The 14517-nt window shown below is 38.6% G+C and overlaps 3 protein-coding genes across 10 annotated transcripts in view; 2 read left to right on the forward strand and 1 right to left on the reverse strand.

Moving 5' to 3' along the window:
- Window positions 1-7189, forward strand: part of LOC105690732 (proto-oncogene tyrosine-protein kinase ROS) — a 29140-nt gene extending 21951 nt beyond the window's left edge. For 5 of the 7 annotated variants that reach the window (XM_048656873.1, XM_048656872.1, XM_048656871.1 and 2 more), the window contains 10 exons: window positions 19-620; window positions 708-1352; window positions 1430-1683; window positions 1759-2910; window positions 3002-3430; window positions 3518-3741; window positions 3821-4291; window positions 4367-4730; window positions 5014-5067; window positions 5260-7189. In XM_048656873.1, coding sequence (XP_048512830.1) covers window positions 19-620; window positions 708-1352; window positions 1430-1683; window positions 1759-2910; window positions 3002-3430; window positions 3518-3741; window positions 3821-4291; window positions 4367-4730; window positions 5014-5067; window positions 5260-6116 — 5052 coding nt within the window. In that variant the 3' untranslated portion in view covers window positions 6117-7189. The remainder of the gene's footprint in view (window positions 1-18; window positions 621-707; window positions 1353-1429; window positions 1684-1758; window positions 2911-3001; window positions 3431-3517; window positions 3742-3820; window positions 4292-4366; window positions 4731-5013; window positions 5068-5259) is intronic. The other 2 variants (XM_012408795.3, XM_012408796.3) reach the window with 2 other exon arrangements.
- Window positions 7190-7191: 2 nt separating this feature from the next.
- Window positions 7192-9401, reverse strand: LOC105690733 (smad nuclear interacting protein 1). The gene is made up of 3 exons (XM_012408798.3): window positions 9245-9401; window positions 7683-8997; window positions 7192-7529 (listed from the first exon to the last, which is right to left on the reverse strand). The coding sequence occupies exons 2-3, from the start codon at window positions 8985-8987 to the stop codon at window positions 7524-7526; spliced, it is 1311 nt and encodes a 436-aa protein (XP_012264221.2). The 5' UTR covers window positions 8988-8997; window positions 9245-9401; the 3' UTR covers window positions 7192-7523.
- Window positions 9402-9530: 129 nt separating this feature from the next.
- On the forward strand, window positions 9531-13306 carry LOC105690725 (protein sarah). Of its 2 annotated transcripts, none has more exons than XM_012408774.3 (5): window positions 9531-9799; window positions 10472-10737; window positions 10817-11006; window positions 11083-11235; window positions 11312-13306. In XM_012408774.3, the coding sequence occupies exons 1-5, from the start codon at window positions 9679-9681 to the stop codon at window positions 11440-11442; spliced, it is 861 nt and encodes a 286-aa protein (XP_012264197.1). In that variant the 5' UTR covers window positions 9531-9678; the 3' UTR covers window positions 11443-13306. The 2 variants fall into 2 exon arrangements, with proteins under 2 accessions (XP_012264197.1, XP_012264198.1); XM_012408775.3 differs by having other exon boundaries at window positions 9662-9840.
- Window positions 13307-14517: the final 1211 nt, after the last annotated feature.

Genomic DNA, 14517 nt, shown 5'->3' on the forward strand with positions numbered 1-14517 from the left:
AGTTCTTCAATGTCTCAGCTCTCCGCACTGCAACATTCCAACATGCAGGGGCCCCTCTGCTATTTTTCAGAGCATTTGCTCTGGCTCCAAGACGACAGAAATGCGGTCATAGGTGACTTGTCTGGTCAGAACACAGCTGTAATTAATGGAATAACGCTCTCTGGTCTCCAAATGGTTGCTATAATGGACCATGCTTTACACCAATACCCAAAAAATCTGTCTTCAGAAAATATAACCGTCCTTCCGTCCGCTGTTAACGTAGACAGTATCAGAGTCGTAGGTAATTGGAGTAAATTCAACGTTTCATGGGACCCCGTTAGAAACACAAACTACGGAACAGTTTTCTACGAAGTAAAATACGCCGACCATATAAACACAAATGCCAATCCAGAAATTACTAAAGAAACTACTATCGCGTACAACAACTCCGAGCGATTCTCACCGTACGCCATACTCGAAGTGACTATAAAAGCATTTACCTACTGGGGAATGTCCCATCACACGAGAAAGATTCTACGATCGCCCCAAGCCGAGCCGAGCCATCCTACGAATCCTAGAGGATTTGTTGAATTCAACAAAAAGCCGTTGAGTGACGATACCGATATTTCTATAGTCTTCAGGTACGATTTACGATGAAAATTGATCAACTTTGAATCGCTTCCGGCAAAATATCATCATCATTTCGAGCGTGTTTTTTCATTTTTCAGATGGGATCAGCCGGATCATCCTAACGGCTTGATTCTTGGCTACACAATCGTGTGCTGGTACATGAAAGATGACACCAAGATAACCATTTGCGACAAAATTAACGTGCCTCCTAAAAATTTGGAATACAAAGTGGATAAAGTTTTATCAAATACGACATACTACTTCAAAGTACAGGCCCATACAATTGTCGGTGCTGGATGGTTTACGGATGTTATAAACATTTCCACAGAATTTGAATATCCGGTGCCACAAATATTGGTAGCAACTCTCGACGCTGTTAGAATTTCCGATCTAGACAGAGGTATCAATGATACGATAACCAGACACATCGCGATAGAAGTGGCTTATTCCGCAGCTGAAAATAAAATTTATTGGATCAATGAAATGCAAGAGATGGTGATCGCGGATATCGACAGCTCAAACGCTACAAAAATTTTAGCTTTGAACAACTCTGCCTCAAGTTTGTGTGTAGATTGGATCACGAGGACCCTTTTTTGGACGGAATCGGAATACAGAGAGACCGTCGTCGGTAGCCAAATCATGCGTCTGGATTTAACAGCATGGGAAGCTGGGTACACAAAAGTTGAAAAAATCATAACTACGAATAGGGCAGCTTCGAAACTGGATATATCACCGTTGATGGGGTGAGTCCTTGATACTTTCAGCCCCTAGATTGAAAATTTTTTCGCACCTCGTCATAGTTTTATCTCTGTACCAACAGCATACTCTATTGGATCGAATCGAGTCAAAATGATCGTGGGATTATAATGCAGTCAGATTTACACGGAGACGACATTCAACCGTTTTTTAATCACGCCGAAGACTGTTCTTGTCCATTTGCACCGCTGGTGAGACCAGTCATGGCCGTTGATAACACAGATATACATAATCCTGTGATCTATTGGGTGTCGCAGGAGGGTAACTTGAATATTGCGGATATCGAAGGATGTGTTTGCAATATGGTGTTGAGTCCAGGTGAGTCACCGAGTTTGGTTGATTTTTCAATCACAAGAAAGGCTATTCAGGATGGTTTTTTTATGCTAATTTCAGATAGTGGCAAAGGCTTACCTCCAACATCACTGACTGTTGATAAAGTTAACGTTTACTGGTCGAACATAGACCAGGATCAAGTGTACTTCATAAACAAATTGAATCCAGATGACACTGAGATAAAGAAGTTTCACTTGTATAGTGCTCGTAGTTTGAAAGCCATCGGAAACTCCTTACAGCCTTATCCATTCGCGGAGTGTCTGATCCCGCGACAAGTATCCTACAATGTTGAGCTCATCGAGAAATTTGCCAATTCTATTAAAATTAAATTGCCAGAACCCGTGCCACACTTTGGGTGTGATAAATTTCACCTACCGGCAACGTTATACACTGTTTACATAACGGAATGCCTTGTGAACGACCCTAGAGATTGTAAAAATAGAGAAAGAGTCAGAGTGCAATCTTACGAGAAGCTAATCGAAGCAAAGAATCTAAAACCCTTTACAAAATACATGTTTCAAGTGGGCTTGAGTAACTACTACAGTGAACTTGAGTCTTCTACCCTCGAACTAGGACCGGGTAATATAATAAGGACAGACGCAGGAGCGCCCACGAGACCAGAAAATGTTGTAGTTCAAGCTCTTACGCCAACTTTAGCTTCTATAAATTGGATGCCACCAAAAGTATTAAACGGAGCGGTAGTTCGATACGAAATTCACTGGAGATCGGCACAACTCGTGAATGGCATTAGACAGAAGGGTGAACAACTGATAAAAAACACCGAACAACCTGCGGATGGTAAACTATCAGCTATGCTACAGCCGTTACTGCCAGGACAAGAATATCTTGTCTACGTTCGCGCTTATTCCGCACATTCTACCACCAGCTACAACGAAAGCGTGCCTCTGAGTGTGAGAATGTATCCCGAACCGAATAATTTAACACTGACAGGTCAGAGTATCAACTCTATGAACGTATCCTGGGCACCCAACGAGAGTATAACGATTGTCTATCACCTAGAATATTCCATTGTGGGACTAGAAAAATGGCAAATCGCTACCAACTCCGTGAAGCGGAACGATAAAGTTGAGTTTATAATCCAAAATCTGCGCCCGAGAACTTTGTACAGATTCCAATTGGTCTTGAGGTATCCAAATTACAATCAAGACTTCATATGGCCCGCCGACGCGAGGTTCACGTTTGAAACATCGGGTGAGTTGAAAGTTTTTTTGTTGCCAAGTGGAACAAGATATCATTTTATATTACGCATAAAATTTCAACGCACTTTTTAACGCCTTCATAGGTGATGTTCCCAGTGCACCCGGGATTCCCATATCAACAAAGTTGCGTGGCTCGGTTCATCAAATCAGTTGGGAACCAGCGCAAGCTCATGGTTCTCAGATAACGCTTTATAGATTAGAAGGACGAGTTGTGGAAGATTCTAATCTCGTTGAAGAGAATCGAAACGATACCAGCCAATGGAATCTTTACTACAATGGAACGGATGCTAGTTGGATCAGCGTTGGGGAGATGAATCAAAAATACCAATTTCGAGTTCAAGCTAGGAATGCGTACGGTTTCGGAAAGTGGAGCGAAATCAGTGGAGTTGTCGATTTGACGGAGGCAGTTAGTGGCATATTGGTCGCCAGACAACACCTGGGACTGGTACTGGGACTCAGCGTTCCTCTGATACTTGGCGTGATGCTCTTATGCTTCGGTGTTTTTCTTTGTCGTGAGTATTACAAATCGGTTCAAGGATGCTTTGAAATAATATCTGCCACTCGATTCATCACGAGTAACGTACAATGGTGAATTTCAGCAGTATACAGACAGCGTAAGGAAGATAAGAAGGTAGTAATCCCCCCGACAATGCCGGATGTGGAATTAGCAACGCTGCGTGAAATCCCACGTGGAAATTTCGTTCAGTCAAATGCATTATACGCGTCAGCGATACAGAACGATCCCGATGATTCCGCATTGCCTAAAATAAAAAGAGAGCAAATAACGTTGGCCAAGTTCTTGGGCAGTGGGGCATTTGGAGAGGTAGGTTGAACTCGCTCCTGATCTTCGAAAACGGCGGAAACTTTTCTAGTCCGTCATCTAACCGTGTGATTTCACGTAGGTATTTCAAGGAGATGCCAAAGATCTGGATGGTCCCGGTATAACTCGTGTGGCCATTAAAACTTTACGAAAAGGTGCTTCGGCGCAAGAAAAAACTGAATTCTTGCAAGAGGCTCGGCTAATGAGTCACTTCAAGCACAAACACGTTCTAAGATTACTCGGGGTTTGTCTGGACACTGATCCACCGTTACTGGTCTTGGAATTAATGAAGGCTGGAGATCTTTTGACATACCTAAGAGCCAGCCGTCCTCTGCAGCCGATAGACCCCGGCGCCCTACGTCTCCAAGATCTCTTAGCGATGTGCGAGGATGTGGCTAGAGGGTGTCGATATTTGGAGGAGCTCCATTTTGTTCACAGAGATTTGGCCTGCAGAAATTGTTTGGTATCGGCCAGAGATCGTGAAAATCGGGTCGTTAAAATCGGAGACTTTGGGCTGGCAAGAGATATATACAAAAATGATTATTACCGAAAGGTAATTCCGCTAATTGAGCGATCTCCAATCATAGTGCGAGCTTGAATCAACCAAATTTTTGTGCATCGTTTGCAGGAAGGAGAAGGCCTGTTGCCTGTACGCTGGATGGCACCTGAGTCACTTGTAGACGGAGTATTTACGTCACAGAGCGACGTATGGGCCTTCGGAGTTTTGATGTGGGAGATTACCTCGTTAGGTCAGCAGCCGTACCCAGCAAGAACTAATCTTGAAGTATTGTACCACGTCAGAGCGGGTGGGCGACTTCCTAAACCGCTGAACTGCCCAACCGCATTGCATCAACTAATGTTACGATGCTGGAGTACAGCCGACGCTAGACCTAGCTTCAAGGCTTGTCTCGATCACATAATCACGCTCAGGAGTGGGACTGAAGATGCACCATTAAGTCCTATACATGCTGGCCATTACTTATCGAAACGAGGTTTGTTTCAGACTCTAATTTTTTTAAATCTAAGTATTATTATACTGTCTTTGGCATCATGTTATGTTGCATGCGTTCATCTGAAACATTGCCTACGTATACGATGATCGATCGGCGATCATTTTTGTCGTTCAAACCATTTAGCAAATGATCTTGCAAGGGTTAAAGTGAAACGATTATTGGAATAAAGGGGGAGTCATTTTTCATTGTTGTGATCCATTCTTGTTGATTAACATTGCTTGAAAACGTAATGAAATGACCATTGCATGGCTTGTGCTTGCAGGCGTCTCTAACATGGCTTACTTTGCTGACGAGAATCAAAATCATAACCAGTCAGGTAGGTTTTTCATACTGAATATATTTTCTGTGCGACTACTCAGCTCTCGGATACGATTGGGATTTGATGAGTTCACATTACATTGATCGAAAAATTTTCAGAGCCCCAAAATTATGGCGATGACCGCAGCTCAATTAAATAAACATCAACGATTGAATTGATGGAAATTAACAGTTTTTTTGATTTGTTTAGGCAATTCTTGGAAATCCAGCAGTTCCGAAGGGAGTCGAGACATGCAACCATTCCTACCTGATTTTTGCAATACAACCGCCTTACTATCGTCCGGTGAGATACCAAAATATTTAGAATTGTTAGCAGACAACGATGTACCTGATATTAGAGATATTCCGACGGGGGGATACGAAGTACCGAGATCTGCGCAGATCTTAGATAAAACCGAGGTTCAGAGAGAATCAAAACGCCCAGAAGTTGCCAATCCACAGATCGAATGCCCTGCCTTAGATTTCGAACAACCCGAAGGAATTTCTAATCAAAAACGAGAGTCAGCCACCAGTACGGAGCTGCAGGGACACAAGAGAACTTCCATATCAAGCATTGGTGAGAAATTTAATATATTGGACAGTGTTAAAATTGCTAATCACATTTCAAAAGCCATGACAATTAGAAACTCTCCGATATCTATCGAAGAGATTCGTAAGAGTGACGGAGGTTTGCTTGAAGTTAAAGGATCATTAACTAGTCTGAGTAGTAGAAGCAACAGCTCTCACGGGTCATCCGCGAGTTTGGCTCCATCAACTAGGCCTAGTTCGTCGTTGATAAATTTACAGAATACCCTCCCTCAAAAGAAAACTAACGGTAGTAAGAGAAATAGTTTTGCGAGCGACCCAAATAGTGGAAAAAATACAATTTCAAAATTGCACAGGACACATTCAGTCCTGCAAAACGGCAAGGCGAATATCCCCTTGGCAATAAATAGTGCCTTACTGAATTCGCTTAGACAAGCGCCGAGTACGAACGAAGAAAAAGATAGCAGCGATGTTGCTACCTATACAAATATAAATTCGGATACTGTCAGAATAAACGGGTAATGTAAAATTTGAAAGTGATATTTGTTGCTCGGTTTCGATTAGTGCCTATCAGGTATAAATTAAATCGATAGTATGATACGATTAAATGGAGCCTCAACTGCCGCGATGAATAATATATTTCTAAGATCAGATCTATTACAAAATATAAATGTTAATTTCTTGGCATGTTTTTACATTCTATCTATCGGTGAATAATATCTGGAGCTCTCCTGATGCCGTACTCATAATTTAGGTATGAATAAGTATATATGAATGTATGTATTGTTATGAACATAAAAAAAAAACAATATGATTGTGGCTACGTATAAAAAATTGTTAAGTTTATATCTAATAGAAAAAAGACAATATTATTTGAAGTTGAACGTTGAGATATTTTATCAAGCTCTATATATTGACAAAACTAAGGAAGAATGTTGATGCAATGAAATTATTTCAACGGCTGCTCAGATGTTTTAACTTACGAACGTGCCTCCTAAATGATAAGCAATTTTAAGCTGTCGATGAATCTCGCTGAACTAGGATAAATCAAATTGTAAATAGTTATATTTTAAAATATAAATCCTAGATTTTTTCAATCGACTTTATGATGGATTTTTACCACGCGCTCAAGTATTAAGCATTTTCTATTCAAAGGCGTAATTGACGAGGAGTTTTCGATTCGGAAACAAGCATGATTGCACTCCAATATTATTGTCCCTTATTTTTCATTTTCATTTGAAACAATATCATACATAGCATCCCACATATTATATTGTTCCTCAAGTAGCGTTATTGTATAGAAAATAAAATGATGTTCTAATTTTAGTATTTAATGTAAGGAATACTTTTACTTTTGTATGTACATATTACCTTGAGTGAAAGAAGACTAATGTACTAATTTTAAAAACATTTGATGATTTTTCAATTTGTTTCAAATTGGACTCTGGACACGCAATGGTCAGAAGTGCCCAAACGTATCTGATACTCGAATAATGTTGAAAGCAATGATCGCAATTATTTGACAATAATATACGTATAGGTATGTAACCAGTGCTAATTGTAAATAAATAAGATAATTGAGAATAAGTAGAAAAGGTTGGTGGAATTTATATGTTTAATTTATGTTTGTTTTTGTTTTTTTTCACATCGCTAATGTACAGGTTCAGTTTTATAAGTCTTCTATGTTATAACGAAGAACATTAAGGAGTGTGCAATTCAGGATTGTTGAAATAAAACAAACAATTCTGAAATCTAAGGAATTTGAGTGCTTCCTCTTTGCTGAATGACAGTGAATTCTTTAATATGAGGTTTGCTTCGCTTTAACCCTTTTAAAGTTCTCAAAAATTTTTATCCACTTTGCGCACTTCAGCTCTTTAGGGTGCATTGATATACCATACGGTAAACCATGTATTCTTGAACAACTTACGTTCATTTCTGCAATTGAAATGTAATAATTACAGATAAGATAAGAAAAGCTGGAACCTCCTGCCTGGCAAATGCAAGAGGTAGAGGTCTACATTGAACAATAAAATTTGGGAAAAATCCAAATTTAACTGTGCCTAATCAACTCAAAAAAGTATTACTCACCGGTACTACAGCAGGGATTTCAACGTCGTCATCAAGAGCATCATCCTTGCTCTGTTCATGCAAGAGGACATATTCCCGTGAACTAAACCCAAAGCGTAGAACATCTCTCTCCAACAGTTCATGATATCTTCTTGGCTCCAGTTTAATATCATTGACAAATGTCCCGTTAGCTGATTCTAGATCAATCAGGTAAGGTCTGACTCTTTTCCCTTCCCCCCCATCTTCTCTTTGAAATGGGACTAATCTAAATTGCAGTGCAGCATGCTGTTTGGAACATGAAGGATGATCCAGAGGTATATCAGCAACTTTACGATCTCTCCCCATCAAGTATGCAGATTGCCTGTGAACGTAGAGAGTGGGTAATGCCTTTTCACCCTTAAACGGATAAAGCCTCCACCTACGTTTGGGTTTACGCGACTCTAATGGCTCAGTATATTTGATCACCACCCCATTCACTGTATTTGCATCCTCAGTCAGCTTTCCAGAAGGTTCGAAATTTGGCTTTTCTTTTTCCACTGGCTTACTATCCTTTTCATCTTTGGCATCCGGTCTACCCCATTCAGGTGAAGGTTCACTCTTCACCCTTGAACCATCAAACCTACTCCTTGGTCCATCGTTATTTCCAAATCTATTACCCCTGCCACCTCGTCTACCTCTCTCATTATTATTTCTCCCATTAAAATTCCTACTCCGTTTTTCTCTCTCGTCATCCCTCCTGGGAGAGTTTCTGTCACTGTGTCTCCTATTTTCAAATCTGTCATCCTGTTTTTGCGATTCATTATGTCGATTCTCGCGATTTTCATTCCTATTCTGTCTGTCATGTGTCCGAGTCTCTCTATGGGAATCTCTATCCGGTGGCTCTCGTCTTCTGTGACTATCAGGACCACTTTTGCTCCTGTTATCCTCACGGTCTGATTCGTTACGCCGCTTCTCTGGATCCCTATCAACTTCTCGTTCCTTATCATTTTTGTCCCATTTTGTCTTGGAATCGTTTGCATCTGAGCGCTCTCGATGACCTCGCCGTCTCTCTTCCCGTGCCAACGTATGTCTTTGTTGATTCTGACTCGAAGGACTGATATGCTTACGCTTTCTTGCATCCGGACTTTCCCATCTCGATCGTTCTATGTTTCGATCTTGTTGAGTATCTTTAGTCTTTCCTCGAGTATCTCTATCTGTTTGTCTCTTGCGGTGCTTAGGCAAAGATGATTCTTTTGGCTCACTTTTGTCGGATGAAGTTTCTTCCCTAGAGCTATCCGAGTCCTCCTCTGAACTGCTCTCTTTCCGCTGTTTTCTTTTCCGACCCATCTCTTGATGTCTACAAAATCGAAGATATTTTTCGTCAGACATTTATGTACGAATTCAACAAATTCTTTCTAAGCTTCTCAACCATGGCATTCAGTTCACCAATTAGTGGCTGTATTTCGTTTATTTGGAGACAAAACTTTCATTTATCAGAGCAACGAATGCAGTGGTTAGACATACGGCTCGTGCTTATTTGATGCACGATGACTTCAGAGTAAAAATTAATATACCGAGCAGAAAACAACAACAATAATACTTACGCAGGTAAATTTCGGAAGAATTTGTTAGGCTAATTCATCTATTAACACTACCTCAAATCAGCATAGCATGCGAGACATTTATCTATGACAAATTTTTGTTTAAAACAATCTCTTATTTATCGACTTATCTTGAAGTTTTTAGGGTACAGTGGGAGCCACTAGGCATTTCTTCGTTTCTCTCCGGTGCAAGGTGCAACGATGCACTTAGTAGTGCAGTGGGATGCATCTAGGATGCGCAAGCTCTGCGTCATCCCTTAGGTTGTCGTTGATATTACCGACTGTATCGAGTGATGACTGATTTGGTAACTTAAATCGCCGCTCTGTCGATTCGACAATAATAATAAAAATAATAAATACAAATTGACAAATTTGAAAGGGCAAAGGTGTTGGAATTATTGAATAGGGGATCCATAAGACTCTGTAAACAGAAGTAGATGTTAATTTTTGCATTGTGTCAAGTTCAAACCTGGATTGATTCCCCAACACGGCTGGTCCTCTCCCTCGGGGGGTTGAAAAGTTGGATTGAAATTGTCATACCAGTACCTCGAGAAAAATGTACGTGCTATAGAATCCTCACTCCAATTATTAACCAAGAAGTAAGACTCCTTGAACGACAAGATACCTTCGCTCACAGACGAACTTGCCAAATTATCGCAATCAATATAAATTCTCTATGTTAAAACGTCAGTTTGTTCAGGAATCGCAAATTCGAAAACAAGTGCACGACTTAAATCCACCTGGCCATCATCTAACATTTTCATTTGCCATCTTACAATTGTATCATTACAAAATATGAGTGTAAATCTTGAGTCGGAGCTAATGCCAAATTCAAATTCCGTCTTCACACATAAATTTGTTCAAGTTCAAATAACCATCCGCTCATCCTTCAGAATTCAGAACTCAGCTCATCGCTAGACTCTGCAATGATAGTAAAATCTGTGTGTGTGTGTTCATTTAAAATCATTTTAGAATACTAAGCAATTAATGTTCTGGAAGAATCTCAAAACAATTCTTGTAATTCTTCTCTTACTAAAACTCAACTCCGAAAGATTGACAGATTCTCAATTCCAAGTATAAATTTCTTTCACTAGGTTATCATATCGTGACAAAGTACAATCTCTATAATCACTACTCTGATTTTTACTGTCAGAACAACTTTCCAAGATATCTCTGAAGCAATGTGTATTACAAGAAGTTTCATCTCGTACGTTTCTATTTCTTACACAGCTATAATGGACGGTGAACATAAGTCGAGCCTTGGAAGTAAGCAAGACTCCATGGAAGGTACAGAAAATATAATAATAAACGAAGTGGATGGCCTACCAAATCTTCATCCGAATTACCAGCAGCTCGAACTAGAGTTGGAGGCTGAAAGGGATCGGGGAGATGCAAATAAGAGAACAATAGACGAACTTGTCCGTGACGAAGATCTGCCGACTTCTGTAATTGTTACCAATGTTGACCCTAGGGTTTTCAAGGACGCTCAGATCAGGGTATTAAATTTTTGGGCCAAAGGTCCTTTTTTAAGATCCTAATAACGGGTGATGATGATATTCTTTTATAAACCTACAGAGCGGTATAGAGACCTTATTCAAACAATTTGGAGAAGATGCAACGTTTCAATATTTCCGATCCTTCAGACGAATGAGAGTCAACTACAGTTCACCTAGCGCAGCGGCTCACGCAAGAATACAACTGCACCAAACACGCTACGGAGAAACAGATATCAACTGTTACTTCGCTCAACCTGTAACGCCCATAGGTCTGAATTTCTTCACTACCACCCTGGGTCCTCAAATTCATTACCAAAGTTAACAATTATAAATACCCATGCACAGATATGGAGGACCAACATCTTCACCCGCCAGCGCCCACGAAACAGTTTTTGATCTCACCTCCCGCATCACCACCGATTGGATGGGAGCCTCGGGAAGAAGGGGAGCCTCTCGTCAATCACGACTTGCTGGCGGCCATTGCTAACCTATCGCCAGGTCTGAATATTCTTTTGCTTATTTGAATAGTAATTTGTAAGTTTGCATAGTGAATCGCTATAATTGATTTTTCCAGGAGCTAGTCACGAACTGCACCCAGGAGGTTCAGGTCAACCTGGTATTGTGGTGCACGTCTGTGAGACGCATCCAGCAAATCCAATGAAAACTGGTCCTCGCATACAGCATACACGTTGCCCAGAGTATTAACTTATTTTCATGGTCAGTATCTCATTTTTATTGGTCGTCCGTTCGGCGATAATCGAATTGCTTACTCCATCCAAAAGTCAAGGATAGTTGTTACCAGCGTGTTAACAATAATCCTAATTAAAATACTGCGTACCCAAGCCATGTTTTGTAACTTAGATTTTTCTCAATTACAATTACAGAACAAAAAAAAGACAATTATCAATCCACCCGTAACTATATTCTGAAATTCTAGCTTTTACTGGCTATTTAAAAATCGTATTTTGGAGCATAAATACTATATATGACAAATCATGACTCTGGCATCGCAAAGAACACCCAGCTTAGCGTTATATGTTCCCGTGTTATTTGTTTATAACTGTTGATCGTCAGTCGTCTTCATTGGGAATATGAAAATATTCATCATTATTCATTCGATCAGAAGTTGAAAACAGATTCTTTGCTGTATTTCGGTGTTAACTATTTAACTTTCGATATTATCAGTAGAAAATTTCAACGATACATTTACAATTTTTGGAAAAAAAATTATAAAAAAAGAACAAACAAAAAAAAACTTTGAATACATATATGTATGTACTTAGCGTAGTACACGGCGCTTTGGGCTGGATCTTGTTACATGTTATTATCTCTGATTGTTATTATCGAAACTAGGAAAGATGAGAAAGAAGAAAGAGATTAAGCAAAACGAAAAAATGTAAAGAATATTTCACCGAATGTTGCACGGGACAATTTACCAAAAAATATCTCGTCGTTCACCATGCTTTAATAATTACTAAACAGCCGTAAAAAGGAGGTCGAAAAATATTCCAGACCTATCTAATCGGTTTCTAAATTAAAACGAATATCTTGAGAAACCAATTTTGATCTCTTTAGCTGTGCTAAACAAGTAAGGTATCCGGGTAGGTCGAGTTTGTTTTCGGACTGTGTCGATCAAAAGATGTGATGCAAACTTTGAGGTATCCGGCTTTGAGTAAAATCAAATACGAAAAACGAAACACACAAAACAAAAATTAGCCAAAGGGCTTTCCCTCTCATTTGACGTAACCCTTGGAGACGTTACATTTCGATGTTAAAATGAGTGTGTGAATGTGTTTCTTGTATGTATAAATCTGTTGTATATACATATATATAAATATATTATATAGTCGTTATTGTATATGACACACATATCGGGGGAAATGAGAAAAAAACTTGTTCCGTTTAAAAATCTTCAGTTAGCTGAATGAAAATCTATTAATTATTAAAATTTTCGCCACAATCACTTTCAATTACGATCAATACAATTATAATTAATCGATGCAACGAAAGTCAACAAAAAGAAAGGTAAGAAACTTTTTTTGAAAATATTTAGTCTTATGTGCAAGTACAATAATTGTAGAATTTTTCAGATTAAGTCTATTTTGTAAATTAGAAATTTCAATCGAGTCTGCTGCTGTGTCATTGGATAATGTATAGTTATTTTCCTCTTAATAATAATTTATTATTCATATTTGAATCTTGATGCAGATACAATTCACATACTTATTGACTTTACACTTTATACAAAATGTTTTTAAAGTTTTCATTCGGAACACGATAACAAATTACTACAGCGGTATTTTAAACTGAACACGTTTCTTTTAAGTAAAACTTGATATTATACCTATATCATGTCACTTTTTTCTGCATAGTATTAGTTATCGATGATGCCTACTTACAATTAGTTATGGAATATAAGTTGTATTTAAAATCTCTAAAAATCCGTTCAGGCAGATAGTGTTTGAAAAAAAGGAGGAGATAAGAATAGGAGTGATTTAAACACGGCCTCTTATTGTTTAAGGCTAAATTCATGAAAATAAAGTTCATAAGAACACAAAGATTCTCAAAATACTGCCATCTTTGTTTATATCGTTATATAAGTAAATTTAACGTGAATATATTGATTCATTTTTCATCAAGCTAGTAGCGCGTGTACATGAAGCTTTTCTCTAAAAGATCCATCGTGGTATCAAGAGATCTCGGAAGACCACGCACTTGACACTTGAGTATTTTTGTACGGCGTGCGTGTCATAAAAATTATCCCCGTTTCCCCCCAGCTGCGGTAAACATGGGTGCTTTTGGAAACTAAATTTTATTTACCCCTTTTAATCGATTTCAAAATATACATATTTGAAAATTGATGATTACACGCTGTAAAGTCCGTGGGTGGAAATTACCTCGCTATTAATTCAATCACGAAAAGATGCGATTAGTGAGCATAATAGAATTATAGGAACATTTTTAGGAAATGTTTAATCTAATTGGGTAATCGTAGTGATATTTTGAGCCAAAATTCAAAAGTTTCAAGTAATAAAAGCCGATGTTAATGATAGAGATTCGTTTCCTGTAAAAAGATTTGTATATTTCAACATGAAATATGCATAAAAAAATATTCCAAATAAAAATTCGTATTAAATTATCCTAATAACAAAAGGCGACAAACATTATTCGAACAATTTTCTTATGATATTAGAATGATTGAGCTACGTCACGAAAACCTGATCGTACTGGACTTGTATTTTTCAAGATCTGCAGCCGTGATGCCTGACAAATATTAAATTCATTTTTAGTCTTAATTTCAGTTGAACAGTTCCGTCGATGAGTTATTCAGATCTAATATAAATGGATTACATCGTTGCACAAATTTACAAAATCAAACTGATTTTCATTCGATTTTTTTTTACTTTGATTTAGCAACTCATAGCTTTCAAATGCAAAAAGGATTCTCTGTTCTAGAACGCATATCAAGATTCGCGGCAGCGAATCGCCGCCAAGTACCACGGGCAGGCGAGCGCTATCCAGCTATATTTTTTCTCGGCCCAGCTCTTTATACTTGGAACAGGGGTATTTTTTCTCGCGATAGAAATTATCACATACTTCTAACACGTTTTACTCTGTCGCAAGCTGTAATTATTATTTTGGATAATTATCTATTTAATTTGATACTTACACTCGGTTAAAACCATTAAAATATTACTTAGGCTTTATACAGTATGGTTTAGATTGATGGAACTTTTTACGTATTTAAAAATTTCGATTCTTTTACGTAGACATTTTTTT

The sequence above is a fragment of the Athalia rosae genome, chromosome 6 (genome assembly GCF_917208135.1).
Source record: "Athalia rosae chromosome 6, iyAthRosa1.1, whole genome shotgun sequence".
Taxonomy (NCBI): Eukaryota; Metazoa; Arthropoda; class Insecta; order Hymenoptera; family Athaliidae; genus Athalia; species Athalia rosae.